The sequence below is a fragment of the Peromyscus leucopus genome, chromosome 8b (assembly GCF_004664715.2).
Source record: "Peromyscus leucopus breed LL Stock chromosome 8b, UCI_PerLeu_2.1, whole genome shotgun sequence".
Classification (NCBI taxonomy): domain Eukaryota; kingdom Metazoa; phylum Chordata; class Mammalia; order Rodentia; family Cricetidae; genus Peromyscus; species Peromyscus leucopus.
The window spans coordinates 92,832,881-92,855,457 of record NC_051086.1 but is presented as its reverse complement, the minus strand read 5'-3'; the positions used below and the strand labels follow the sequence as shown (position 1 = coordinate 92,855,457).

Here is a 22,577-nt window from a genome sequence, read left to right as displayed (position 1 = left end):
CCCTACTTAGCAGAGAGAACCCCACAGACACCTGTCATGTCTTTGGGTGGAAGAAGAAAGAGGGTAGAGTTACTGTTAATGGCAGATAATCTAATGAAGTTGAGAATCGGCTACCTCAGTGACCTCTTCCGTGGTGCTTAGACAGTACATTCAGGAAGTGATGGCCTCTGTTTGTATAAATAAGGTCTCCTCTTCTTGCTTCCTCTCATTCCAGATAGTCAAGAATTATCAGTTATTAAACAGGGACTGCTGGATTTCTGCATAGAAGTTCACTGCTGTGGATATCGCTTTATATAAATAAAACACTGATGGCCAGTGACCAGGAAGGAAGTATAGGGGGGGCCAAGGAGAGAGGAGAATTGGGGAAACAGGAAGAAGGAGGGAGAGACATGGCCAGCCACCGCCAGGACAAGCAACATGTAAAGATGCCGGTAAGGCACGAGCCATATGGCAAGGTATAGATTTATAGATATGGGTTAATTTAAGATATAAGAACAGTTAGCAAGAAGCCTGCCACGGCCATACAGTTTGTAAGTAATATAAGCGTCTGAGTGATTATTTTATACGTGGATTGTGGGATTGGTGGAACCTGGAGAGAGGCCCTTCAGTAATAGTTCACACTGTCTGTCTCCTGTTAGTTCATATTTATTGTGACCCCAAAGATAAAACAAAACCCAAAGTATTAAGAAGAGCCTGGTTTTATGAAGGTTAACAGAAGAAGAGTAAACCCTGTGTTTACATAGAGATCCAAACACTAATGTGGGTTTCAAATCCAACTTCAGACAGTTGTAATGTCTGGATCCAAACAAAACTAAGACATTCATTTGTCTCGGGTCAGGAAGCTCCTAACAAACTGGAAACCATCTGGAGAAATACTACTGGCCATCTGTTTTCTCACCCAATATGTCATTATTTTATCATGATTTAATAGACTGGAGGCTTTTTTCCCCTGTAGGAGTTTCGTATTACTTGACTATAGAACTGTGTCTTACTTAGGTTTTTGTTTTTGTTTTTAATTGCTGTGAAGAGACATCCATGACCACAGAAGCTCTTATAAAGAAACATTTAATTAGGGTTTTAGAGGTTCAATTGATTATCATCATGACAGGGAGCATGATGGCATTCAGACAGACATGGTGCTGGAGTAATAGCTGAGAGTCCTACATCTTGCAGACAACAGGAACTTGACTGAGACACTGGGTAGTATCTTGAGCATAGGAAATCTCAAAGCCTACCCCCACAGTGACACACTTCCTTCAACAAGGCCATGCCCACTCCAACAAGCCACACTTCCTAATAGTGCCATTCCCTATGAGATTATGAGGACCAATTACACTCAAACTCCCAAACACATGAACACAAATACATACATACCATTTTCATGCCTATATCACATATAGCATTTAAAAATGATTTAATTATGGTTTAATTTTTCAGTGTTTTTATATAAAACGTGAATCTTCACTTATTTTGTGAAGATTCTTTTCATTTTAACTTTATGTATCTCTGTGTGGGTACATACTTGTGAGTATAAGTACCCATGGAGGCCAGAGGCATCAGATCCTCTGGAGCTAGGGTTATAAGTAGTTGTGACCCATCCAGTGTGCATGCTAGGAACTAAACTCTGGTCCTCTGGGAGAGCAGCATGTGTTCTTTAACCACTGAGAGATTTCTCCAGTCCCCTCAATTACTTTTTAAGGATTTATTTTTATTTTAAATACTACGCATGCTTGTGTATCTGCGTGCATGTGTGGAGGGAGTGCAGTTGCCTGCAGAGGCCAAAGAAGGCCAGGCAGTTCCTGGAGCTGGAGTTGCAGGGGGTTGTACACTGTTCAACATGGGGGTTGGGAGCTAAACTCAGGTCTTTTGCCAGAGCAGAAATCACTCCTTAGTCAGCCAGACCTCAGTCCTCAGTTATTGAGTACAATGGAAGACACAGAGGACAGGACCAATGAATTCTTATGTGTAAAAAAGTTTATTAGAAAGAAGAGGAATAACAGGTCATAAGATATTCATTTTAGGAAAAACAACAACAACAAAAACAAAAACAGAATATACCCAAAACCTCAGGTCTGGGATTATAAAGTCAATGCTAAGACAAGGGCTGTAGAAAATGTCTAATTTACTAGAAATAATAATCTAGAGCCACAACATTAATCCATTTGAAGAATTAGGATAAATTATTAACCCACGATGTATAAATTAACTTCTACACTGTACTAATGTTGGAAAGAGATGGTAGCAAAGGAGAGACCGTCCAGTGAGCCAGGATGTGCTGCCTGATTGTGGAGAGGATGGCGGGCTCACTGGAATTGTGCAGTCTGTCCTGGTAAATGATGGTAAACAGATTCCTAAGGGTTCACACGAAAGAATGGTGTATAGCTGCAGGGGGAGATGAGCCTAGAGCAGGGTTCTCAGCAGCAAGGGGTGGCACAGCACATGGGGCGGGGGCAGGTGGAGATCACACAGGTCGGGCGGTAGCAAGTGGTCTGGCAGCAGACCTGACCACAGACTGGGCGCAGGCAGCAGCAGGGGCGGCAGCAGGGGCGGCAGCAGGGTTGGCAGCAGGGCTGGCAGCAGGGGCGGCAGCAGGGCTGGCAGCAGGGGCGGCAGCAGCTGGAGATGCAACAGCTGGGGCGGCAGCAGGTGGGCTGGCAGCAGCCTTGGCCACAGCCCTCCTCAGAGCAGACAGAGCCACAGCAGGAGTTGACCATGGTGTTGGAGGTGGAGGTTCTGGGTGGGTTTACAAGTGAGTGAAGATATTGGGTTTGGAAGTTTCCTTGCCCCGCACCCCTTTTTATACCCCGCTGAACACCTCATGTGACGTCACTATTTCCTTGTTAGTATTTACCTTCTTGGGAAACTTAATCATTTAATTGCATAATTGTAATGTTTCTAGTTAAATACCCCAAAAGAAAGAAAATAAGACATTTTCCCCCCTCTGGTAGCCCCCGTGTTTGCAACTGAAATGCTCATCGCATTTTTTCCATAGTCGGTCACCTTTGTCCTTTCTGCAAGTAACTTGCCACAGGACTCTTTGGCATTTTGTTTTCTAAATGTGACATTCCCTCTTGTCTGTACACTGTTCCTTGCAAATCATGGAAATGTTTTCCCACAAATTCCAGCATTTATTGTGTTGTCAAGGAATGTTCTATCCAGATGAGACTCAGGGAAAGGATTAGAAGGGAAGACCGTTTAGACGAGGCTGCCCCATCTCTCGTGGGAACGATGGTGATATTGTGTATCCATTGGAGGACTGGGGAGATGGTCAGACCTGAGGAAGTTCTAAACTGTCAGATCTCATTTCAGTCTCTTAGGATGAAGGGCTTGGCAGTGGTTCAACCACTTAGCAAGAATAGAAACTCAGTTTTTTTGGCGTTTGGGGTCTATTTTTTTTTTTTTGTATGCCTTCCTGGAGAATGATGAAGAGTGGGGAAATTTATTCATCTTTTAAGTGTGCAACTGCACAGTAGATGTTTTTCACTCACAGAGGCATTCAAACAATTTACAGTGTAGGCACTATACGTCATTAGCAGTTCACTGAATTTATTTAGTATCTAGTGTGTGTATGTGTACGAGTACATTTACCATGTGGGTCCCATGGATGGAACTCAGGTCATCAGGCATGGCAGCACATACCTTTACCTGCTGAGTCACTTTGCTGGTCTGATCTCTTTTCTTTTGTACATAAAATATTTTGTAATATTTACATACATAAAATATTTACATATAAAAATTTACATACAAAAATACATAAAAATATTTTGAGTTTCTAACTTTGGCAATATATATGCAAGAGTTTCTGCTGAATATTCTAGGCATAGAGCAGGTAGACCTTTGTGCCTTTCTGTAAGTGGTTGGATAAGACAGGCTGAGGGAATGGTTTGGCATAAAATAAAGAAATTCCATGACTTTAATGAAACCACTAAACTCAAAATATGCAGTGCGACAATGTGTTCCACGTGCCCTCGGTGGGGTAGAGCTTGTAAAATGTGACTGTGTGCCAGGTACTATGTGAGTTATGCTGTATTTCTTTTGTTTTTGATGCAGTTCTGTGAAGGGCTGTGCACTCTTCTCTTGATGGAGGAGCTTCACGAAGCACAGAGAGGCTAACACGAAAATGCGTGTCCAAGGGGAAACAGAAAGGGAGCTGAACGTGCCTCTGAGCAGCAGAGGACATGTGAAGATTCAAGTGTGCAAGCCTTGGCTGGGCTTGTTTCATCTTGGGACACGTCTCATCAGCTCTGCAAACCCTTCCTCATCCGTCAAGACTCACTGGAGACGTTTCCTCCTGCATCGTGTCTGTCCTCATAAACGGTCCCCTGCATGCATTGTGCTTCTAACTTAGCACATTCTACTTCCTGGTAGAGGTTGTGGCATAGATGGAAGTATAGGAGCAGGCCATTGTATATATTAGAGAAAAGACAGGAAACAGTCCCAAAGTGGATCACAGTCCTCTTTGAGAAAAACTACTTTTATCCATCGAATCCATTATTTGGTCAAATGTTCATTTTGCTTATGAGGCAGCATTTACAGTGGTGTGTCGCCGGGTAAAAGCTAGGTATAGAAAGCTGCAGAAAACTTGATTTGCAGAGGGAGACTTGTTTTCAGATGTCCACTAATATGTGCTTAACTCCCATGGTTATAGCCTTGGGGGATGGGGGAGGAAGAAGACAGTAACACCTCTTCACTTTTGCTCCCAGACTCCCCAGTTTTATTCTTAATGCTAGAAAAACTATCTATCAGCCAAAAATATTTCTGAACATCCCTTGACTTTGCTTGAGTTTTACATCCTACAGAACCCTAGACAAAAGCTCCATCCCAGAAGGTACGAGAGAGGAATTGGAGAAAATGGACAGAACAAAACAAAACAAAACAAAACAAAACAAAACATTTGTGTTAATGATGGGGTTATACTGTGGGCTACAGGGGACAGGCCATGTCTAAGCCCAGATGCATTGGGCTGCCATGACAGTCTCCTCAGTATCTCAGAACCAGCTGGGTATTAGTGTTAACCACAAAGTCAGGATAATATAAATTTATGAAAACTGATTGATATCTTACACATAAACAACAATCCTACCTAAAATATATTCACCATTCTCAACAACAAATGCTAAAAAATGCAAAGAAACATGCCTAGCCATACACTCAGCTTGGATGGGAGTAAGTACCAACATTTCCCAAAGTAAATCAAATAATTTTTAAATAAATGACAGCCTAAGTAATGTACAACAAAAGCTAGGTGTGTGAGTGAATGATGTTTATTCACTACATGTATGAATGTGGTTAATAAGGCTGTAGTGCATACCAATAGCTCTTGAATGAGATTAACAATGACTCATAAAGGGGAGTTTACTTATGGTCACAGACTTTTGTGTTGTTTTAAAATTTAAAGATTGTGTGTGTGTGAGAGAGGTGGGGTTCCTATATAAACTTTATAATTTTCTTTATGGATTATGTACAATATACTTCTGCCATATGCTTATATTCTTATTTCTACCAGGTACTGAAAGATTGAACATACATTTTGATGAATGGTTCCAGCTCTCAGGTCATCTATCATGAATGGGTTTTGGGAGCAGGTGGAAATCTCCAGAAAGCATGTGCTGAGACAGAGAGCAGCATGCTGGGAGTTCATGGAGACACGCTGTGGGGATCAACTGTCATGGATGGGAAGGGTCGAGTAGAATTGGATACTGGGAAAAACCAAACTGGAGGGCTACTTCATGAGCAGGCTTAGTTAGTCTTTTGGGGAGTTCAGAAAATGGAATGACCTGTTTACAATCTCTAAATGGAGGAGAGGAAATGTGGTTCTTTATATGCCACCCTGGGAAAGGAGAGGGGCAGCCTTGGGGGAAAGCCACCACTTCCAATAAAGCAACAAGCTTCCTCCAGTCCTCATTTGCATCATCTCTTTGCCTCAGAGGTGGTCCCCTATACAGGGGGATGAATGCCCCATTGACAGTCTGCCCTTATGAAGCATACATGTGGAGAAAAGATTCACCACACCTGACCCTGGAGTAGAACATATAAAGAATTTACCACACGACCTACTGACTGTCCTTATTCCCCCAAAGAGAATAAAAGGTTGTGTGAACTGTGTTCAGTCTTCCCTGATGACTTCCCTGATAACATATACTCATGGCTGCTCTATCATTTTAATTCCCCGCCCCCCCGCCCCTCGCCCAACAACTACAAAGTGACTAATTTCCTGCAACAAAGATGACTTTCTAGAGAAACAAGGCAGTTACTAATGCCATTTCTTTTCTGTTGGAAGTTTGACTACCATGGGTTGTTCGCTTTCAAGTGCAGTGAAAATACAATTCACACTTAGGCAGTCGTGTTGGTGAGATTTATGGGTGCAGCTTCTGATGTTTCCAGGAGATACAATCTCACAGCAAATTTTCTGACCCTCTGGCTCTTACAATCTTCCCATCCTTTCTTCCACAATGTTCCCTGAGCCTTAGGTGTAGGAGTGTCTATAGAAGTATCTCTTGGGACTGGGCTCCACAACTTTGCACATTGATTGGTTATGACCTTCTGTAGTGGGCTTAACAGGTTAGATCTGGGAACATGTACATAGAGTAACAACTGAAGAAAGAAGAGGCCATGGGTTTGAAGGAGATTAGGGAGGGGTATATGGAAGGATTTGGAGGGGAAAATGTTATTAACTAAAATATAATCTCAAAAATTAACTAACTAAATGAAGACAAAACATACATTTGCCCAGGAAGCATAGGTAAAGGTTTCTATTTTTTGGTAATTTTTAAATATTCTCCACCTCCCCCCCCACTGTGTGTGTGTGTGTGTGTGTGTTTGCAGTTGCCACAGCATACACATAGTCATTGAACGTGTGGTAGTCAGTTCTCCCACAGTGTGAATACCAGACTTGGAACTCTGATAATCAGGTTTGTTATTAAGTGCCTCTATCTGCTGAACCATTTCCCTTGCCTCCTTTTTTATTTACACATTTTTTAAATAGAGAAAGCAACAGTCACACTCAATTTTAAGTACCTGTGTGATGGATGTTTATTTTTGTTACACAGAGATAATAAAGTATCAAAATTTTTGCAAAGACTATAAAAGACACTTTATTGGATTTTAATGGCAGAAGGGTTAAAACTTGTAGGTTATGCTCCTACAAGTGCCAGGGATAATTTAAATTCCTCCAGCATGATGAATAGATAAAAAGACAAGGTGAGACATGTTGGGGGAGGCCTGTTAAGTTATTGGGAGATTTTTGATAAACTCATTCTAAGAGGAAGAACTTGGGACAGAAGTCAGAATATGTGCACAGAACAACTGCAAATGAGACTGAGTTCTGGGACTCGGGAAATCAAGTCCCTTAAACACTACATATTTTCTAGAAGGAAGGGTTTCATCTGTAGAGAATGAGGGGATTAATGGTGCATTCGAAGAGAAGATTCAGCAGCAAGGGGTGGCGCAGCACATGGGGCGGGGGCAGGTGGAGATCACACAGGTCGGGCGGTAGCAAGTGGTCTGGCAGCAGACCTGACCACAGACTGGGCGCAGGCAGCAGCAGGGGCGGCAGCAGGGACGGCAGCAGGGCTGGCAGCAGGGGCGGCAGCAGGGGGCGGCAGCAGCTGGAGATGCAACAGCTGGGGCGGCAGCAGCTGGACACACAGCAGCTGGGCTGGCAGCAGCCTTGGCCACAGCCCTCCTCAGAGCAGACAGAGCCACAGCAGGAGTTGACCATGGTGTTGGAGGTGGAGGTTCTGGGTGGGTTTACAAGGTGGTGAGAGTTCCTAGTCTGGTCTCTCTCTGTGCTGTCTCTTGCTTTTATATCCCGCTGAGGGCTACTAACCACGTGACTCTTGTTTATACTACAGAAGATCAGTTTTAGTCAATTACTGTGTTTATCTATATATAGAAAAGTCGCTGCTTCCTTTTCCTGCTATATTCTGCACTATTTAATTTGGCAAAGCTAAGAGAATCAGCTTTCCTTTTCTTCCTAATTCCTACAAAGCTTTCTTTGATACATCCCCTAAAGCAGACACAGTCTTTGACTTTGTCTCCTTGTGTTAGAGTTAATTCTTTATGTCTGGTCTTATCCTGGGGTAATATGTTTAGAACAGACATTATGGTGATTATATCTCTGGCAGCAGTAGGTTAGAAGCAGTTCTTATGGGATACTGGTAGGAAAACAGGATGGAATAGTTGGTATTTTGGGGGTGTGAAGGAGGTAACTTGCAATCGGCAAAGAGTATTGTATTTCTCACTTTGTCAGTAGAATGTGAGCAAGCTGAGGGAAGGTCCTATCAATCTCGTCTTATTTAGTCTCTCCAAGGTAAAAGGACTTGGAAATGACAATTATTTTTGAATAGCAAAAGCATGTTAGCCTGATGGGTCCCTAAACATTGCTGAATTACTAGTGTCATGTTTTTCAGAGTGGGGTGTCTTAAGGGCACATTTTGATCAACCTTTTGGTAAGTCAACAAACCCAATGAGTACATGCAATGCAATTATCTTAATACATTCTCTACAGGCATGAAATTCCCAACGAATAAATAAAAAATAATTTTAAAAGGTATGTCTTTTCCATATTCTGAGTTATTTTCCCCCTCTTTTGGACAAGTTTTGCTTGAAATAAGATAGGAATAAAGGCATAAACTTTCATCTGCATCATACAAACAATTAAGGGGACAGGAGATATACATGGTAGAGCTTGCCAGCTATTCCCAGGGTGTTGGACTAGCCAATAAAATAACAATGAGGTTTTTAAATCTGTGCATTCCTAATGGACAGTGTAATAACCCTGCTAGCTAAAATTAGCTGAATACCTACTTTGTGCCAGGAATATTTGGAGTTCTCTGTAATTGTTATCTTATTTACATTTCTCAAGGATTCTGAGGTGGGTGCAGTTCTTGTTAATTCCTTACACACGAGGTGACTGAGGTCCCAAATGGACTGAAGGGACACACCCACTCTCATCATAGAACATGAAAAATGATAATCTGGTGTCATTTCTTATGCCTAGAATATTCTACTTGCCTACAATGATGTTTTCTCCTTTGTCAAGTTATCAAATCCTTACTCATCCTTCAATGCCCACCACAGCTCACTTCTGATCTCTTTTTTAACATCTGTTATACTCAACGGAACCTTTCTTTGACTCTTGCCTTCGTTCTAGGGTATCACATCATATCACAACTGTTTTGTTTTATCTCCCTTTCCAAGATATAGCCTAAATGGTAGTCGTAGTCTCAAGAAAATCTCTCACTGGACCTGCCTGGACTGAATCTACCAGGTTGAACTCAATCCCCAGGGGAGTCTTTGCCTGGAAGAGATGAGAATGGGGGATGAGCTGGGGGGAATGGTAGGGGTGGGGGAGAGGGGAGAACAAGGGAATCCATGGCTGATATGTAAAATTAAATTAAATTATAAAATAAAATAAAAAGAAAAAAGAAAATTCTCTCACTTGCATTAATTAGTATGATGCCCAGTTCTAAGTGATAGTTTAGTTGAGCAAATATGTGATTTATTAAAAACAAAGGCACTTATCAGTGACAGAGATAATATATTTGGGTATAGAAGAAACATTCAGATGATGAACACAGGCTTGGATGGGCCTGTGTTTGGGCTTTTGATAGGCTCAATAACCTATCAATCATGTGTGAGGACTGCAGAGGAAGACAACATTTGATGAGTAGGATTAAGAGAATTTAAGGATTTTCTTGAATATATACTGAATGCCATCTCATCATCTAGTAGGAATAAAAGTGTGAGCAACATCCAGGGCTTGCAAATATTTGGAGGTGTGAGAATGCTAGGAAGCAGGAAGAACACTTAGATGGTGGTTGTATTGAAGGGGTGAAATGGGAATACCTGTCTAGGGTTGTAAGAATAAATGTGGAAAGGAGGAAAAGCATTGTCTTGATAGACATTTCAATGAAAGTTAGCTAGAGTTAGTTACAAAGACAGAGCTACAATGGAGACTCATCATGCGAGAAGTTTCATATGCTTCTGTCTCTTACATGTGAACAAACACACTTTTTGCATTCAAATCCTTCCTGATAGTTTTGGCATGAAAAAAATGCACACCAGTAATCAGGATACGTTATACATTGATAAAATTGTCAAAGAACAAACTCAACAAAAGTTTTAAAAATACTGCATACTAAGCCATCACAAACAAATAAAACCAGAAATGGCAGAGACAGAGGGGAGGTGGGGCAGAACATAAAGAGCTTCCAAGATAAATCAGAAGGAATCCATGCCTAGTATTATAGTCCAAGGTGAAAAACTGTCTATAAAAGTCATAGTCCCTAGAAGGAAACTTACTGCTGTTGTTCAGCTAGATTGAAATTAAGGCAGACTGTTTCTAGGTGTGTATGTTTATACCTGTAGACAAATGCTACTCGGTCTAAGTAGAGAAACCTCTCTTTGCAGCCAATAGCAACAAATGCAGAGATGCACAGCTGTTCAAAGTGCCAAAAATAAGAGACAGCTGAATGCTCAGTTCTAAATAAAACACTACATCCTCTAAGGCTCAGGGAACATCGCCAAAGAGCGGACTAGAAGAATGTAAGATCCGGAAGATAGGGAGGAAGGCTGTGGACTGCCATCCTCTAAGCAAGTCACAGCCAGGACCTGTTCTGACCCGCTCCAATCCTGCACAAGACTGGTCTTGTCAGCAATCAGTCACGGATTAGGGCGGGGCTCTAGTCATTCCTGTTAAACTATTGGCTACTGATAGATTCTGGGCAAGGCGTAGTGCAGGCCCCAGTGAGCACCACACTTAGTCTCACACATCTGGGTGCGGTTTAACTCACTGTGCCACAAAACAAAAAGACATAGATGAGAGAGCAGTAATTGTAGGGAGGGGGAACTGATGGGTGGGAAGGAGATAAGAGAGGGTGGGGGTGAGAAGAATCAGAATGTATTTTACCCATGTATGAAACTGTCAAAGAACAAATTTAATCAACCAAAATATTAAAAGAATTAATTAAAGAACAGCATAACTTCAGACACTGGACATTTGTGATAAGTGGTGTATAATCGTGCTCAGCTCCCATTTTCCAGGACAGTTTGAAATGTCTTTAAAAAAGCACAGAACACATGAACGGATTTGGTATTTGGTAAAGGTAAGCTAGTCATTCACCTAACGGTTGAAATGAGCACATTTATAATTACATTTCTGGTATTATTAGACAAGCACTACATTTTTTTTGCGGGGTTTTTGTTTTACTTTGTTTGTTATTTTGGGTCTTGTTGTTTGTTTTAATTCTCATGTTTGTTTTGTTTTCAAGAGAGGGAGAACACAAAGTTTTCTGAGATGGGAGGGGAGGGGAACCGGGTGGAGCAAGGGGAGGGGAAAACATTATCAAAATATTTTGTATGAAAAAATTTTTAAAAAAGAGAGAGAAAAGATGAGACAAGTATAATAATAATGATGATGATGATGATAATAAAAACCTTGTTGATATTTGAGATGGAAGAATTACTTCCAATTAAATAGAATTGATTATTGAAAGGAAAAAATAAAATAGATCAAGAAAAAGATCAGCTGCCTAAGGGGAAAAAGATGTTTCATACAAAGATGCACGGCAGTGAGAAGTAAAGTGTGAAACTATCAAGGCCTCGAAAATATTTGGAGGTGGGGGAATAAGTCACGTACCCTCTCTTGCATAATAAAAGCAAATAAAATAAAATAATTAGAGATGGTAATTAGGTTGTCAAAAGCTCAAAATCTGGCAATATGGAAATAAATGTTTCATGAATTTCTTGTGACGATTTGCCAATAAATAGCAACATTATTCTTGGTCATAGCTATTTCTCTATAAAGTATCCCCATATGCAATCCATAAAAATATGAAGATTTTTTTATGAGATTATTAAATCAGTTTTTTTCATAAGGTAAAATAAAGAAAGAAAACAGAACTGGACATAGCCTGGCATCCTTCTATAGGAGGCAGAAGAATGAATGACATCAACTTTCTACAACACAGCACTGTGTAGCCCTTCAATGAATAGGGCGCTCCTCTCTGTGCTACTGTGAAGCAGTATATTGTTAAGCAGTGGTAAAGAAAGTGTAATAAACATGTATCACATTCTATAGTATGTCCAAACAGCCCATGATGCAAATATAAAAATATATGTTTGCTAGACAGCTGGCTCAGAAGTTAAGAGCACTTGCTCTTCCAGAGGACCTGGGTTTGATCCCTAGCACCCACATGGTTGCTTACAGCTATTGGTAATTCCAGTTCCAGTGGATCTGATGGTCTCCATTGGCACCAGGCACATATGTGGTGCATGGACATACATGCAGACAAAAGACCTATACACATAAAGTAAAAATTGTTACATGTGTTTTACACACACACACACACACACACACACACACACACACACATTTGCTTAAAATTTAAAATGAGAAAATAGAGAAAGAGGAAGTGAGGACATAAGAATAAAAGATCTCCACTCAAAGTCTAGAGTAGCAGGAGTGGATTTACTTTCTTGTCTGAGACAATTGAAAAGCCAAACAGAAAGTGAACACAGGTTTGTAGATATTGGCTGTCAAGTGGGGCAGGAGGCTGGGCTATTGGTGTGTGGCAAAGAGGAGAGGGAAAGGATCTTGTGTTATCTTTCAAGGCTGGGCATCACTTTATCTTTAAACAAAAAGATATCCTCTTCTTCTTCTTCTTCTTCTTCTTCTTCTTCTTCTTCTTCTTCTTCTTCTTCTTCTTCAACAACAACAACAACAAGACTACTTCTGCTCCAGAGAGCTCAGGGACATTCAGAGACCTAAGATCTTTAGTCGCTCAAGCCAGATGCTACCATACCATACCTCAGTGTCTTCTGTCCTAGTTAGGGAATCTGTCCTGGTGTGGCGGAACAGTCTAGACTGAGAGAAGCAGCATCCTGGAGCTTGGTTACTTTAAGTAATAGATTCATCTTCAGTTTCGTCTTTCCTCTCTTTGCAAGTGAGAGTTTACGCACTAATACGAAGCCTCCATCTCTCACCTTCATCCTCTGATCTCACATTTAGCACCTGCAGCTTTCGTTGCATTTTAAAAAAAAACCAATTGCCCTCAGCTACAGACACCTGACTCTGCTCTCCTTTTAGTTACTACAAGATGTTTGCGTGTGCATAATATCAACAGATGTAGACCCACGGAACATGATTTACCATCTTTCTAAAATGGATTTTCTGATTTCTACCCATGAGTTTTCCCATGTTGTCTAAAAACAAAGGAGACTGCTGATGAAAAAGGCAAATGTAGTTTAATTTTTTTTTTCACCAAAAGAGTCTTTTCATTCATCCTACGGGTACAGGCAAAACACATGTTCTTCAGGATTAAGAAGAAACCTTAGAGACTTACAAAATCACACCAGATTTTCTATATGGGAAGGTGGTGGTTTATTTTTAACACAGTGATACAACACAGGAAAACTTGGAGAGTAAGAATGACCCAAGAGCATCTTCATTGAACAATTAAGACAGAGACTATGAAAATCAACGAGACAGAAATATTGAAATCAAATGGTGTACGCTTGAACTTTGTGACCTGAACCTAGAAGTTGGAAAGAATCTAGGAAGGATTAGTCAGGCCAATTCAACAGCTGGTGAGGGGCAAGCAAGTCCCCACGGAGATGGGAAGGAGAGGTCCACATGAGGGATTTGGGTTGAAGCTAGAATAGCTGTGGTTGGGTCCAAAGAAATACATGACTCAACAAAACAACGTTGAGCCCATTCTGTATGTCCTTGTGGTCAGCTATGGGGACAGAGGTGAAATTGAAGCTGAATCCAGGGATGGAGGATCAGCAGCAAGGGGTGGCGCAGCACATGGGGCGGGGGCAGGTGGAGATCACACAGGTCGGGCGGTAGCAAGTGCTGTGGCAGCAGACCTGACCACAGACTGGGCGCAGGCAGCAGCAGGGGCGGCAGCAGGGGCGGCAGCAGGGCTGGCAGCAGGGGCGGCAGCAGGGGCGGCAGCAGGGCTGGCAGCAGGGGCGGCAGCAGGGGTGGCAGCAGCTGGAGCCACAGCAGCTAGAACTACCACAGGAGGGCCGGCAGCAGCTGGAGATGCAGCAGCTGGGGCGACAGCAGGTGGGCTGGCAGCACACAGACTGGCAGCACTGGGGTCTGCAGCAGCTGGACACACAGCAGCTGGGGCGGCAGCAGCTTGGCTGGCAGCAGCCTTGGCCACAGCCCTCCTCAGAGCAGACAGAGCCACAGCAGGAGTTGACCATGGTGTCGGAGGTGGAGGTTCTGGGTGGGTTTCTGAGAAAGTGAGTTTTGAGAATCTGAAGGTCTCCTGGCTGGTGTTCCCTTTTATATAGTCTGTTCAGCAACTGGTGTCACCACGAGCAAAGCTCCTTTCCTTGTTTTTCTTACCAGGACATTAATTAGTGTAATTAAGGCATAATTACGTTTGCAAGGTTAAATATTCCAGCATGTAGAAAAGACATCATTTTCTCTTTCTACATTGTTATGATTCATTGAATTAAGGCACATGAAACAACATGTGTGCTTCTATTTCTGCCTGTGTCCCTTCTAAACTGGTACTAGCACATGATACATGTGTCACTCTATGCCTGCCTGATAATATTTTGAGAATAGCTCACAAAATGTTGTCTCTTTTTTATGTGGATACACATAAGCTATTGTCTGGAGTGCACTGGTAAAGAGAGAGACGGGAAAGATTCGTTAGTGCAGTTATTTGGCTACAATTAGGGACGACAATGTTCATAGCTCGTTGTAAAGATTGTACTTGAATGGTTAGCTTTATATGAATGTTTTTCAATGGAAAAGACTTATTAAGGAGTCAAATTCAGCCCCCTAGTCATGCCCTCTATGTGTGATATATGAAATGTGAATGGGTCTGATAAGCCAGCATATGCAGTGGATTCTGCTTTCTATTAAAAAAAAAAAAAAAAAAAAAAAAAAAAAAAAAAAAAAAACTCACGTGAAGCATCTGTTCCTGACACTCTTTTAGTAATTATGGGTTCAAGATATTTTGCTTGGATAACGAGGGCATAGTAGGCTTTGCTCTTTGTCCTATAAACTCTAAAGTGTGCTATGTTAAAAAGGAAATTCTGACACAAATTGAAAGTGCGGAAGACTGGGATCCAAATCAAGAATTAAACATCTCATATATTTTTCAATGACAATCAAGCTCACAGAGGCCATCACTGTTAGTGAGTGTTGGCCATGCTCCAGACCTCCTATTCATAATTTGTGTTTATTGTAGTGAGTTTACTTTTCAAAGAACCCCCAAGGCATATGGTCACTACAGCTCATGCAGAAATGAGCTAAAGTTGTTAGAGACTTCATTAGTCCACAAAGCAGAAGTATTACTAACTTCCATACTTTTTATTGTCCTGTTTCATCTCCTTAGAATGTACCTTCTTCAGCTTCTTTCCAGAAAGTTCTTTTACTTCAAGCCAATCAGCAGCCCCACCTTCCTTCCTTCCAAGTGTTTTCTTTGGCATTATTTTATTAGTTTGTGGAAATTTCACCTGTTCTTTTGCTTGTCTTTATACTGGGAAGGGCCCTGCTTGAGCCCAAAATGACTACAATCTGAATGTGTTCAATTGTCTCATGCCAGACTGTAAACTCCTGAAGTGAGTATTTAGATGTGCGTATTACCACGTCATCATGCTGGGTGCGATGGATAATCCTCATAGTCAACTTCAAGGGCTTTAGACTCCCCATGGAAACTCACATCTGAATGTATCAAAGAGAGTGTTTCCAGAAATCTTAAACAGAGCAAGGAAGACCCACCCTGAATGTTGACGATGCACCCTTAGGCTGTGATCCCATGCAGAATAAAGGGAGGAAAGGGAGCAGAGAAGCAGCATTCATCTCTCTCTGCTTCCTGACTACAGATTCAGTGTGACCAGCTACTTCACACCCTCCCTGTAGGTCCAATGGACCATATCTCCCTGAGTGTAAACAAAGTAAACCCTTCTTCCTTAGGCTGCATTTACCAGGGATTTGATCATGAAAAAAAAAATGAATATACTTAGAATTGACTACACATCCCATGCTTGCTTCTCATAGTCCTAAAAATTACTTTAAAATTTTAATTGTTTTATAATTATGTAAATTAGTTTGGGTTCCAAAATAATTTTTACAAAATGAGGCATATCCAAGGAAGCCTTGCTTTGTGTCTTTCTTCTCTGCATGCATTCTCTCTCTCCTCTATGAATAGAACTTGCTTTTGATTGACACATGTTATGTGTACATATTTGTGAGGCACAGTGCAATTTCTTGGCTCATGTGCATATTGGATAATGATTAACTCGGATTAATGAGTATATCAACCAACTTAAATGTTAATCATTTTTAAAACTGAAGGTTGCCTTCACATCATTATTTTAATACAAGTTCATATTTCCTGTCAGTTTTGTTTGGTAGCTGTTCTCATACTATGTATACTTACTTACAGTGTGCTTTGCTTCACTTACTGCACCACAGTAATGGTATATTACTATTTATTCTATAGTAGTGGCTTCAGATATTTTTCAATGCATTTCAGCCATCCAATATTCGATTTTGTGGATGTAATATAGCTCATCCAGCTAGTATTTTACTGAGAAATATTTGGTCTATTGCAAATTTTGTTATAAAAATGATACTCTGCATTGAAAACAAGTTTTTGGGGAGGGGGTGTTTTAATTTGTTTTGGTTTGGAGATGGCTGCCAAGTATAAGCTCTGCCTTACAGATTGATTACTTCAAATTCAATCAGTTTTCCTGTGGGCTCTATCTTTAGTTGCACAGTATATTGAGTTTTGTTCTGATTCTTGCTTCTCCTAGAGCAGGGCTTTTCAACCTTCCTAATGTTGTGACCCTTTAATACAGTTCCTCATGTTGGGGTGACCCCCCAACCATAAAATTATTTCATTGCTACTTCATAACTGTAATGTTGCTACTGTTATGAATCATAATGTAAATATTTGTGTTTTCCGATTGTCTTAGTTTGGGATCTACTGTCCTAGAGCTTCTGAGTTGAGGTTTGCTCTATATTCATATATTTATATCACCGTCATCATAATAATGGATCTCTCTTTGTCTCATGCAATGCCTTTTGGGTTAGATTTAGCTCATTTCGTTTTTATCCTAAGCAAATAGCTGAGGGTGTATTTCCATTTTGTTTCTTATCCATGGGTCTGCACTTCTAGCTTTCTCTCCAAACTACAAGATTTCAGGTGCTCTCTAGAACGGGAAGATAGGGTATGTCATTAACAAAAATATCCTTTTGAGAGAATATTTCCCATTTTTTATCTAAAGGGGAACTCTAAAGCTCAATTTCATCCCTATGAATAAAATTACCAGCAAAAATACTATGTACAAACTGAAGAGGACAAGGGTTTTGCTTTTTATTTGTTTTGTTATTATTTCATTTCATTTTCTGTACATGGGTGTTCTGTCGGCATTTATGTCTTTGTACCATGTGTGCACCTGGTGCCCACGGAGACCAGAAGAAGGTGCTGGATTCCTTGCAACTGGATTTACAATCAGTTGTAGAGCCACCATGTCGGTGCTGGGAATCTAACTCGGGTCCTCTGGAAGAGCAGCCGATGCTCTTAACCATTGAGACATCTCTCCATCTCCTGGAAAAAATCTGAAGGGAACAAACACATCAGATACTTTATTGGGAAACTCCATGGTGTAGACTCTTAAGCGCAGAGGCTTGTGCCTGTCGGCTCCCACTATTGCCTCAGCACTTACAACGGGGGTTGTGTTGGAAGCATTCAGTACATGCTCTTTGAATGAGTATGTGAAGAGTCTGGAATCCGAGAGGGTCAATGGCAGCAGACTCGCTTTTCAACAGGCCTATATGTCAAAAGAACATGGAAACAATCACCAGGAGCTCTGTGGGGCTTTACTGATGTGGATATGCAGCATGCAGTTGACCATAGTTTACAACAGACCACATTTTGCTTGTCTATTTTCCCTACTGAATCTATCCTCTCCTCTAAGATATGGTTCTGTCCTCTGGATATTTCAGGATTTGAAAACTTTCTATGAAGAGGAAAGGTGAGTCATGGGCGAAGTCCTGCTTTATTTCAAGTACATTTTAATCTGATATTGGAATATATCTGCCATATTATTTTCCAGTTAATATATGAGGTTAGCATATTACCGAGTTTCATCTTGGCATCTTTATACATAGGTGTCAATGTGCTTTGTGCTCATACAGAAGCCCTGCTCTGCATGGAGGCAGAGGCAATACAGGCTTGTGGCATCTGGATCCCAAAGACGCAAGCTTTCTGGTGTGAAATGGGAAGCACGCACTCTGTTGTTCATGTTCTTACATTCATGAAGTCCTGCAAGCATGGCTACTTCTCACAGATTTTCTCTTTCCCCAAAATTGATTCATAGTGCTAAATAGCTTGTCTGTGAAATAGTAAGACATCCGGGGAAAAGTTGGCCATTGACCAAGGGAACCTGGAAAGCAAGAACATTTTCTTGTGTGCTCTGTAGGTGAAATACACTTGTTCTCTCTCTCTCTCTCTCTCTCTCTCTCTCTCTCTCTCTCTCTCTCTCTCTCTCTCTCTCTCTCTCTGTGTGTGTGTGTGTGTGTGTTTGGGTAGGCCAGAGGTCAACCTCTAATGTCATTCAGCAGAGTCTGTCCATCTTAGTTTTTGAAACAGAATCTGTCCCTGGGACCTAGAGTTCACCAGTTGGGCTAATCTGGCCAGCCCAGCAGCACATGGAACTCCCTTGATCTGCCTCCACAGCACTGAGTTTATGAGCATGTACCCCCACATCTGGCTTTTTACACAGGTTCTGGTGATAGAATTCAGGTCCCCACGCTTGTGCAGCAAGTGCTTTACTGACAGAACCATCCTCCAACCCCCCTGGACACACTTGTTTAAGAAGAGTAGACATCATCTTAGAAGAGCAACAGTCATACTGAGTTTTTATTGCAGAAAATATGGAAGTTTCCTTTGGTACAGGCATATATTAGATTACTCCAACTGCAAAGTCCTATAGAGAGGGTGTGAAGAGGAGTGTTTTTCCAGTTGTTTGCTGGCTCCATAAAATTTGTTTCCAGGTGAAATCCAGACTCCAGACATCATCCATATGGTCTGGCTCCTCACTGGACTCATGAAGCTGAATTTCATGGTATCAATCCATTCCACGTGTTTCAAGTTAAATTACACTCACAAAAGATCTGAATCTATAGAGAAGAAAGTGGATCTATGGCAGGGGTCTCAGCAGCAAGGGGTGGCGCAGCACATGGGGCGGGGGCAGGTAGAGATCACACAGGTCGGGCGGTAGCAAGTGCTGTGGCAGCAGACCTGACCACAGACTGGGCGCAGGCAGCAGCAAGGCTGGCAGCAGGGGCGGCAGCAGGGCTGGCAGCAGGGCTGGCAGCAGGGTTGGCAGCAGCTGGAGCCACAGCAGCTAGAACTACCACAGGAGGGCTGGCAGCAGCTGGAGATGCAGCAACTGGGGCGGCAGCAGCTGGGGCGGCAGCAGGTGGGCTGGCAGCACACAGACTGGCAGCACTGGGGTCTGCAGCAGCTGGGCCTGCAGCAGCTGGACACACAACAGCTGGGTCTGCAGCAGCTGGACACACAGCAGCTGGGCTGGCAGCAGCCTTGGCCACAGCCCTCCTCAGAGCAGACAGAGCCACAGCAGGAGTTGACCATGGTGTCGGAGGTGGAGATTCTGATTAGTAAGGGAGTGAGTAGTGTAGTGAATCTGAACCACCCCTTGCGGAATGCCTCCTTTTATATTCTGCTAAGGGTGCTGTGACCACAGCGTGGAATATTTCCAACTTGTTTTTCTTTTCCCTGAAGAAATGGGCATCATTAAGTCAGACCATTGGTTTTCCTTTTTAAATACTTGAAGATGAAACACACAATTTCCTTTTCCTTGTGTATTGAGATTGCCTAATCTGACTTTTGTCTCAGAATTGCCTTCCCTGTTTGTACACCCTGCTTCTTGGGTGGGTCCATCCTATGGGTCTGGTCACTGGTTATGCCTGTGGTTTGTGTATCACTCATGATGCTATTTAAGCCAATGTGTCTCATGATCCTCACATCTCTTTTGATGTCAAAAGGGAAGTATAATGATAGTAGGTAAATGGGTGTGGGGGGGGTCTTATCATTGTGAGATAGCTCCTTGTGAGTTATGAGGAAGAGACTCTTGTCTGTGAGTCAAGGATGCTCATTAGATGGTGGGTTGTCCAGACTATCTCAAGGTATGCAGTCAAAATGATACTTCCTTCACCCAGTTTCAAGCTGTCATGAATGAATCACTGTTTTAAATATGAGGAGGCCTTTGGTGCCACCTTGAAGGCACTCTCACTGGCCCAGTATGGGACAACTTGAAAACCAAAACAAACAATGACAGCAATGGATTTCAACACACCAAATAAAACAAGAATAATTGGCCTATACTAAGACTAAGAAGAGAAGTAGAAGGTGAGAAACCCTCCACAACAGTGGCATGGTGATTAGTTAAATGGGAAAGGAGTAGGGAGTTAGAGTCTCTAGATCCATCATAATAAAACTTGGTCAGGGAAATCTCAATTAATCCTAAAATGATTGGATAAAAGTTTGACTAGGAATGTGATATTTGTATATTTCAAAGTATTTCTCTATCAGTTATTTATCAATTTTAAAATGGAAAAAAACTAACTTACTATGAAAGAACTCTTAATCTGGGGGTCAGTATTGGTGTTAGGGCTGTAAAGATGGTTCCTGCTTGCTCTGCTGGCCTGAGGACCTGAGTTCAACTCCCAGAAAGTATTTCAAGCAGAGTGGCATGTACTTGCCACCTCAGCACTGGGGAGGCAGACACAAGTGGAACCCTGGGGCTTGTTGGCCAGTCAGGCTAATGAATGGTTTTGTCTCAAAATCAAAATGATAGACAGTGCCCGAGGCACAATATCCAAGGTCATTTTCTGGTCTCCACAAACATGAGCATATATTTGCATCTGCACACACATGAATGAACACACATGTGTGCATGCACAGATGCTCTCATGCTCACACACATGTGATAAATGCAGTCACACTTTGAAAATAAACCTCATTTATTATTCCTGTCAAAGGCATAATCTGACTGTAGCTTTAGGGAAACAAGATAAACAAAGGCTGAGGAATTCTGCACATAATGACTGGCTTACCCTCTTTAGCACTGTCAGAATCTTCTAATATAGTGACAGGCTGAGGAAATGTTTCAGATTTAAGAAAATCAAAGAGATGCAGGATCTAAGCGTAATGTATAGCTGTGAGTATTCCTCTATAGGAAGGTGTTGACAGCATTTGGATATGGAGTGCACATTAGACAATAGATAATAATATTGGATAACATATGATGTAATTTTTTATCTGTATTGTGGTTATATAAAAGTGTCCCTAAATTTAGGATATGTATATATCTGTGTGTTATGTCTGACTACATTCATTGGCCTTTGTTCCTTCATTCATTCCTTCATTTCTTCTCTCCCTCTTTTCATCTATCCATCCATTCCTGCTCCCATCCATGCATCCACCTATCCATCTACCCACCTACCTACCTGTCTCCTAATGTGTCTGTCTAGACAGACATCAAGTGTGGCAAAATGATGAATCTTGGTGAAAGCAGCAGGCAATGAGGAACTCTTTGCATTGTCATTACAATTGTTCAATAAGCCTGATTCTTTTCAAAAATAAAAGTTTAAAAGTATAAAAGGAACTGGGACTAAAATTTCTATTGAATGGCTATTTGGTCAAGACAGAAATAAAGAAAGAAATTAAAGACTTCCTAGAATTCAATGAAAATGATTGCATAGCATACCCAAACTTACGAGACACAATAAAAGTGGCATTAAGAGGAACAATCATAGCACTATGTGCCTACATAAAAATGTTGAGCAGTCTCATACCAGCAACTTAAAAGCACACCCAAAAGCTATAGAACAAAAGGAATCAAGCACACACAAGAGTAGACAGCAGGAAATAACCAAACCGAGGGCTGAAATCAATAAAATAGAAACAAAAAGATCAATACAAAGAATCAATGAAACGAAGAGTTTCTTTGAGAAAACGAACAAGATAGACAAACCCTTTATTCAAACTAACTAAAACACAGGGAGAGAGAACATCCAGATTAACAAAATCAGAAACAAAATAGGGACATAACAACAGACACCAAGGAAATCCAAAGAATCATTAGATCATACTTTAAAAATCTATACTCCACAAAATTGGAAAAACTAAAAGAAATGAATAATTTTCTCAATAGATACCACTTGTCAAAGTTAAGTCAAATCAGATAAACAATTTAAATGACCTATAACACTTAAAGAAATAGAATCAGTTATTAAAAGTCTCTCCACTCCACCCATCAAAAAAGCCCAGGGCCAGACAGATAGTTTTAGTGCAGAATTCTGCCAGACTTCCAAAGAATACTCCATTCCAAAGAATGCTAATACTCCATCAAATTATTCCACAAAACAGAAACAGAAGGAACATTGTCAAATTCATTTTATGAGTTCATAGTCACCCTAATATCCAAACCACACAAAGATTCAACAAGGATAGAGAATTACAGACAAATTTCCCTTATGAACATAGATACAAAAATACTCAACAAAATACTTG

At 41.3% G+C, this 22,577-nt stretch overlaps 3 protein-coding genes across 3 annotated transcripts; all 3 read right to left on the bottom strand.

The window, feature by feature from the left end:
- Positions 1-1,956: 1,956 nt before the first annotated feature.
- Positions 1,957-2,754, bottom strand: LOC114707003 (keratin-associated protein 4-8-like). Its single transcript, XM_028889585.2, has one exon. It carries the CDS (start codon positions 2,712-2,714, stop codon positions 2,415-2,417), a length of 300 nt encoding a protein of 99 aa, XP_028745418.1. The 5' UTR covers positions 2,715-2,754; the 3' UTR covers positions 1,957-2,414.
- A 4,260-nt stretch (positions 2,755-7,014) lies between these two features.
- LOC114706998 (keratin-associated protein 4-12-like) lies at positions 7,015-14,255 on the bottom strand. Its single transcript, XM_028889581.2, has 3 exons — positions 13,839-14,255; positions 7,608-7,668; positions 7,015-7,558 (listed from the first exon to the last, which is right to left on the bottom strand). The coding sequence occupies exons 1-3, from the start codon at positions 14,215-14,217 to the stop codon at positions 7,429-7,431; spliced, it is 570 nt and encodes a 189-aa protein (XP_028745414.1). The 5' UTR covers positions 14,218-14,255; the 3' UTR covers positions 7,015-7,428.
- A 4,616-nt stretch (positions 14,256-18,871) lies between these two features.
- On the bottom strand, positions 18,872-19,675 carry LOC119086955 (keratin-associated protein 4-12-like). The gene has a single exon (XM_037201045.1). It carries the CDS (start codon positions 19,632-19,634, stop codon positions 19,194-19,196), a length of 441 nt encoding a protein of 146 aa, XP_037056940.1. The 5' UTR covers positions 19,635-19,675; the 3' UTR covers positions 18,872-19,193.
- Between the last annotated feature and the right edge of the window lie 2,902 nt (positions 19,676-22,577).

Excerpts from the sequence above, each read along its gene's own strand:
- LOC114707003 (XM_028889585.2), bottom strand. The coding sequence starts at position 2,714 with ATGGTCAACTCCTGCTGTGGCTCTGTCTGCTCTGAGGAGGGCTGTGGC.
- LOC114706998 (XM_028889581.2), bottom strand. The coding sequence starts at position 14,217 with ATGGTCAACTCCTGCTGTGGCTCTGTCTGCTCTGAGGAGGGCTGTGGC. Across the intron at positions 7,669-13,838 it reads CACTTGCTACCGCCCGACCT|GCTGCTGCCAGCCCAGCTGC; the intron begins GTGTGATCTCCA and ends GCTGTGGCCAAG. Across the intron at positions 7,559-7,607 it reads CCCAGCTGTTGCATCTCCAG|CTGCTGCCGCCCCTGCTGCT; the intron begins CTGCTGCCGCCC and ends CTGCTGCCGTCC.
- LOC119086955 (XM_037201045.1), bottom strand. The coding sequence starts at position 19,634 with ATGGTCAACTCCTGCTGTGGCTCTGTCTGCTCTGAGGAGGGCTGTGGC.